Below are 7,467 nucleotides of genomic sequence, written 5' to 3'. Positions count from 1 at the left end.
ATAGTAAATTCTTCCTGAGGACTGATTTATTAAGAGAAAACATGCTAATATTAGCTATAAACTGTTAACACACTCCCACAGATACTATTTAAAGTAACTGGCCTCTTTAAGAGTGGTAAAAAAACGTGCAGAAGTGGGACTGTGTAACTATATTGACTTAATCCACTACCTAATGGGAACCCTTTCTCTAATTTAAGCCTAACTTTAGAATTAGAATTGATAAGTGAGAAATACTTTACCTTTACATATTAATGAGTAATTATGACATAATGAAACTGATTTTCATTAGATAACCCATGAGAATCTGCCTATTTTGAGAGTGACACTATAGTCCACCTCTCAAAATATGTGTTTAAAAAGGCATATATATTATTATTTTATGTCAATAACTTTTCTTAAGCAGTCGAAACAAAATTTCTTATTGCACAGTTCTACTAAGCTAGTCAAATGAAGTATTATTGTTTAATAAATGCATGACAAAGCTCTTTTGACCAGTGTCATTTTAAGGATAGCATTTTCATTTTCTCTGTGTAAGGGAAAAATCAGTACAAACTCCATCTCTCTTTTGTATCAGGAACACTGCGTGGTTTAATTGCTGACAGCCTCGATGCACTAAGTAGTAAACAGCTGAGCATGCATCATTACATTCCTTAGGACACCTCTCTGAGTGGATGCAATAATTTATTACATTGAGGAGGTCTCATTCTCCCTTGATTTATGGAAGTGGTAATAACATTCCATCTGACAGAATGCTTTGCTAGGAGGAATCCAGATCTAGGCACTAAAATCTTTATGGTCCCCCCAGGAGGAGTTGGGACGCAGGTGGTATTCTGAGCACCAGAGCGGAGAAAAAGGAGGTGTTTGCCTGAGGTCTTCTGACGAGTCAGCTACTCAGGGAACAGAATCCAGTCTCCTGATGCCTAGCACACAATCAATCCTGGAAGAGCTGCCCAAATCACGTGTGCAGACGAGAAGAGGGGAAACGACACCCAGGATGCTCACTGCAGAATCCCCATAGCAGCCTGTCACCAGTTCCCTCCGACTACGCATAAAGCACACTGAAGGGTATCAAACAACATAAAATCCTAATGGTACCTTAATTGGGTGGGATCATCAGGCTAACTCCCTGACTGCCAACAGCCCCAAATGCCTCTCTGTGGTGCCGAATCTTGAAAGCAAGATGTAGTTACAGAAACACTCTTTGGCTTTCAAGGGACCATCAAGCTCTGATGATGGTGAAATTTGATAGCTCTCATGTCAAACTTTATAGGACCGTAATCCAAGTTCACAATGACACATTAAGCCCGAATGCTACTATTTACATCACCGCAAGCTCAGTTTACGGTGATATAAATAGTCATGCTAATGGCATTAACAGCAGCACCCACTGGAATCACAGCTGTTGAGAGCTGCTTTTATGCCATGAGCATGGCTACGTATATCACCCTGAACTTAGGCAGTCACATTTGTTACACAGGAATATACAAGAAAGATGGATAGCCACATTTTATGCCCATATCTAGCCTCCTGTACTGGAGACCTAACAGCTTGCTGCCCTCCTCTGTGTGTTAAGGTCTGCCTAGCCCTCCATTTGGCTCTGTTTATACCAAACAGCAATCTGTTTTCTGCTAACCTCACGTTTGCTGGGAAACACTATTTAAAATTGGTAAGGAGGGCTTCCCTGGTGGCGCAGTGGTTGAGAATCTGCCTGCTAATGCAGGGGACACGGGTTTGAGCCCTGGTCTGGGAGGATCCCACATGCTGCAGAGCAACTAGGCCCGTGAGCCACAACTACTGAGCCTGAGCGTCTGGAGCCTGTGCTCCGCAACAAGAGAGGCCACGACAGTGAGAGGCCCACGCACCGCGATGAAGAGTGGCCCCCGCTCGCCACAACTAGAGAAAGCCCTCGCACAGAAACGAAGACCCAACACAGCAAAAACAAATAAATTAATAAAATTGGTAAGAAGGTGCCAGCCCCAGCTACGGGCACACTTACTGTCTCCTTGGCAGCGCAGGGGACCCACACTCAGTTTGGCTTCTGAGCCTTGCCGGTCAGTATCTCCAACCACCACCTGGCTTACTGGCAGGTGATCTTTGTAGGATAAGAAGCCAGCATCCTTCCTCCTGAATCACAGGGAAAGACAGAAAAGCATGAGGAGGCTAAGTTAGAAACATGTCTTTTTTGATCATTGTTTAAGTTGTCTAACAATTGACCACATTCCAATAAATGCTCAGAGGTGCACTAAGTAGAACCACAGTTAGAGTTGTTCCCTCTCTTCCATTGGGTGGTTTCACAGCTCATGGCTCAGAAGCAACTGTGACCACTTTGCCTTCTGGAAAACAAAACCGACACCCTGATTTCCAGAGAGTCACAACCAATACACAGCATGCTATTTCAGGTTGAGTGTAGACTACCATGTTGCTTAAAGTACACACATCAAATGCTGAGCATGCATGCAGAGTTTGCTGTTGTCAGGGAATCGAAAGTTCAACAAAGCCAACCTGATCTCTTGCATAAAATTAGAAACAAAACCCTATTAAAAAACTCCCTTGTCTCCTTAATTGCTTTGAAGCAGTTGCTTCAGAGGCTTTCTTCCATGCTGTGCATCAGCTAAATAAGAGATACTTTTAGGTCCTTCATCTCCTTGTTTATTTTAACAACTGAAAGAGTTTATGCAACGTTTCCAGCACAGAGCAGGTGCTCACTAAGTGTCTATTTCCATCAATAATGAGGAGTGGAGTTGAGATACAAGCCCAATTTGGCTTTTCTCTTAGATTTGTTCTCCTGTTTATTCTATATCTATCTTGTTTCAGGTCTCCTAACTCAACCCCATACCCACCCTAAGTAGAGGAAGAGGGCAAGGCTAGTTGTAAGGTATTGATTCTAGGATGAAGCATAGAAATATAGGAGATGTTCTTAGGGATGGAACCAAGGTGAGTTACCATGCAGCACAGATTTCACCCTCATCCTCTCTTTGTACTGCTGTGGCCAAGAGATCCCCTCATTTGGGGCTAGATGACTGGGAGGCACAAATCAGTGTAAGGTCATTCCACAAATTTATCTTATTGCATGATTTTGTGCACTGTTCAGCCTGAATGTAAATGCGAATTTGGCAATTGTACATACAGCTGATCACAGGAGAGAAAACTGATTTTGGATGATAGAAGAATGAGAGAAAAGTTGCGGGGGATGTGCTGGAGGAACTGGGAGATTGGGATTGACGCATATACACCACGGATACTGTGTATAAAATTGATAACTAATGAGAACATACTGTAGAGCACAGGGAACTCTGCTTAATGCACTGTGGTGACCTGAATGGGAAGGAAGTCCAAAAGGGAGGGGATATTTGTATATGTATGGCTGTCTCATTTTGCTGTACTGTAGAAACTAACACAATATTGTAAAGCAGATATACTCCAATAAAAATTAATTTAAAAAAAAAGAAGAATGAGGGAGAGAGTTCAATAATCAGGTTAAAGATCTGTCATTTGCATCTCTTGCAGGGAACTGAGGAGAACCAACCTGGAAGCCTGTCTCTAAAAGGCTGTGCTGTTAGGAGCAGTTACTTGCTCCTCTGACCTTCTAGAAAGTCACTGAACATATGCTCCTTCATGTGTCAGGACCCACAGAAACCCAGGAAGGAGTCACAGAATTTAGCCAGTAGACCGCAAACAAGTGTATTTTCCACTGCCTTAGTTATTTCAATGAGTTTCCAAGATAAAGTTAAAAAAAATTTTTTTTTGGGGGGGCTACTGCCACATGGCATGCGGGATTCTTAGTTTCCCGACCAGGGATCGAACCCTCATCCGCTGCAGTGGAAGTGCAGAGTCTTAACAACTGGACCACCAGGGAAGTCCAAAAAAAATTTTTTTTTAATCAAATGAGAACTAAGCTCATGCAGAAAAGCACTGTGATCCTTACTGACATTGCAGCTACTGGTGACCCAGCCTCAAATCATTTGTAAACCCAACTCCTTATATTAGAACTTCTATCAGTTAAAATCATGTTAGAGAGGGAAGAAAGTCTTTGCTATTAAATTTGATATTTAATGTTTCTTAAAGGGACAATAAATGAAAACATCCTTAATAACATACTGTGATTTGACAACTTAGTAGAATAATGTGCATTCCTGTGGAACTTCAGGCCGAGATTCTCTACAAGTTCATTATCACTTAGAATTAACTGACTCTAGACCAGGGATTTGTGAGCTAAGTCCTGAGAACCATTCATCTTGTTGCTTTTTCTGTGATGGCCCATACGCTTTTTTTTTTTTTTTTTAATATTGATTTATTTGGTTGTGCCAGGTCCTAGTTGCAGCATGTGGTATCTGTAGTTGCAGCATGCGGGATCTAGTTCCCTGACCAGGGATGGAACCTGGGGCCTCCTGCATTGGGAGCGTGGAGCCTTAGCCACTGGACCACCAGGGAAGTCCTATTTTTTTTTAAATTTTAAATGGTTGAAAAGAAATCAAAAGCAGAATAATATTCTGTGCCATGTGAAAATTACATAAAATTCAAAGTCAGTGTCTATAAATAAAGTTTTACTGAAATAAAGTCACTTTTTAATTTAACTTTTTTTTACAATATTGTCTATGGTGCTTCCAGGCTACACTGGCAGAGCTGAGTAATTATAATAGAGACCATATGGCCCTCAAAGCCTAAAATATTTATTATCTGGCCCTTTACAGAAAATGCTTGCCAACTCTTGCTCCAAATCATCAGTGTCCCTTTTTCCTTTGGGAATTTATTGAGCAAATATCCCACTGACAATCATGGTGGCCTAATATGCAACTTATCTCCACAGTCAAGTGTAGGGTTAGGGAAGGGGCATGAGAATATCTCTGAGGTGGGGAAAAAAGCATTTAAGCCAACATTTATTTACTCTAGCAGTAAGAAGTAACTTAAACCTTATTAATAATTAACTTTCTGATGGACGTTGCACTATGTGGCCTGCAGTCATGTGTCAGGATGTTCACCATCCTTACCTGATACTTGGTATTGTTGGTTCATTTACAATGAATGAGAAAGTGACTACTTTATAACAAATCTTGTGTTAATATAAGAGTATTTTGGAAACAAATGTTTGGAAATATTCCAATCACTATGTAATCTTATTGCCAAAATTTATATGTGCATAACCTCATAAGAATTTACACATCTACACACTTCCACAACTTGGAAACATAGTTTTAAAATATTTGTAATAATCTTGTAAATGTAGAGTTCCAGTGGGTTTTGGACTTATTTTATAATACTGAAATGGGTCATTATTCAGTTACTTTGCAAATAAAACTGATTCAGAGATGATAGAAATTTACTACATTTTATCAAAACTTTTGCATTACTGGTCAATGAAACTGAAAAATTAACGTCATGATTCAGTAGGTGCACTTAGCAATATACCTTTATCTAGTTTGTTACATGTACCTTTAGGTAATATTTTTCAACTATGATAGCCAATAAAGTCAAGTATCAAAATGAAAAACACAGAGAGGCAGATCTTCAAATTGGTAATCCAAGATTATTTAAAATAATATGTATTTAATCACATCACAGTTACTAAAACAATTAAAGGAAAAATTATTAATTTCTATTAATATTTTAGAGAAGATATTATTAATGACAACTTTATATCATTTTAAAAAACTTAATTTTTTTTATATTGAACATAAAATGTTAATTCACTAGAACCTGTACCTTACTTTTATACTTATTTGTAAATATGTGCTCAAAAAATTTTTAAATAGGGTATCAAAAAATATGAAGAACGCTGCTCTAATTCATAGAAAACAATAATAACAATACAGCATCTATCACTGAATACCTATGTATATTAGACTATTTCTTGTATACAACATCTAATCTGAAATCAATTCTTCCATAGAGGCATCATTGTCCCCATTTTACTGATGAGAATCAGAGAATTTATCTTGACCAGGGTCACCAGCTCATAACTATAGAGTCTGGATCCAAATCTAGATTATCTGGATCCTAATCTAGGATTTTCCACAAAAAAGAGGGGAGAAACAAAACAGAAGAAAACCAAAAACCAACTATGTCAATTAAAAGCCTTTTTCTTTTAATTTTCATTTACAGATGAGGTGAAAATGTACCTTTTTAGATACACTTAGTTATCCTGAAACATTGAGAAAATTATTTGTGATTAGTAAGTTCAAAGGTATCTGTAATATTATACTCACAGGCATCCCCTACGCCATCAGCACACCAAGTAAAAGTGGTCTAGAACTACCCCATCCCCAGGCTAACCACTGTTTTTAATGGTATATTGAAGTTTACAAAAGGTTACAGTTCAGCTAATACAGAAGTCTCCCTTAGCCTCGGAGGATACGTTCCAAGACCCCCAGTGGATACCTGAAATCACAAATAGTACTGAACCGTATATATACTATGCTTTTTCCTATATGTACAGTATATATCTGTGATAAAGTTTAATTTATAAATTAGGCACAGTAAGAGATTAACAACAACTAATGACAAAATACAATTATAACAATATACTGTTATAAAGATGTGAATGTGGCCTCTTTCACACACACATAATATCTTATTGTACAAATTTAATGTCTTTTGCATCCTAAGTAAGCACCGTGTTGTAACTTTTGCAGTTTGAGGTATGACAGCAAAACTACCACGGATTTTTTTCCTTCTTCACAGTTTCATGGACAGAACATTCGTTCTCACCATGAATCTTAGCAACGTCAGCATATGGTTTTCTTTCCTTATTAAGTCACCACCTTTTCACTTAAAAGCAGCGCTTAATGGCTTCTCTTCGGCATATCTGAATTGCCAGCATCACTGCTCTTGTGCTTTGGGGTCATTATTAAGTAAAATGAACAAAAGCACTGCAATTTTAAACAAATGAAGTGTTTATTTCTGAAATTTTCCATTTAATATTTTCAGATCACGGTTGACCAAGGTTAACTGAAACCACATACAGCAAAAACTTGGATGAGGGACTACTGTAGTGATAACCCTCAGATATTCCTTAACCAAACCAAGAAAACAGGAGAAAATAATTATCAGCTGAGAAAAAAAAATACAAAGTTACCTTCTCGATCACTTTTGATCAGGGATATAAATAGGGCCAGGGATTTTAAAGTCACAAACAACTGTTTGTGAAACTCACCGAACAGTCAACTCCGCTGGAAACAAATCGGTTGTGGAAACAAATTCATGGGTGGCAATCAAGTGGTTTGGCTAGCATGACGTTTCTTGTGTGATCCTACAGCATAACCCACTTTCAAAAAACGATGCGTGGATGAACAGAAAATGACCTGAGACCTGAAGAGGCACCCTTCCAAACACCTCTAAGACTTCTATCTTAGCACCTGTGTGAAAATTATTTAGCAAGCAAAACAAGCCTTCATTGAAAGTTATGATCTTTAATGATCGAGGTCAATCTAATTTAGGGAGATATTCAGTAACTATTTATCATGTTAGCCT

The 7,467-nt window shown here is 38.5% G+C and overlaps 1 protein-coding gene across 1 annotated transcript in view; it reads right to left on the bottom strand.

The window, feature by feature from the left end:
* Window positions 1-1,772: 1,772 nt before the first annotated feature.
* LOC309810308 (contactin-associated protein-like 2) overlaps window positions 1,773-7,467 on the bottom strand; it is a gene marked incomplete at both ends in the record, with an annotated part of 613,462 nt that continues 607,767 nt past the window's right edge. Inside the window, one exon of the mRNA XM_082632268.1 lies at window positions 1,773-2,124. Coding sequence (XP_082488394.1) covers window positions 1,773-2,124 — 352 coding nt within the window. The remainder of the gene's footprint in view (window positions 2,125-7,467) is intronic.

Source organism: Mesoplodon mirus (genome assembly GCF_964341445.2).
Source record: "Mesoplodon mirus genome assembly, chromosome: 9".
NCBI classification, from domain to species: Eukaryota; Metazoa; Chordata; class Mammalia; order Artiodactyla; family Ziphiidae; genus Mesoplodon; species Mesoplodon mirus.
The sequence above is the reverse complement of the archived record's forward strand: the minus strand, read 5'-3'. Positions and strand labels throughout refer to the sequence as shown.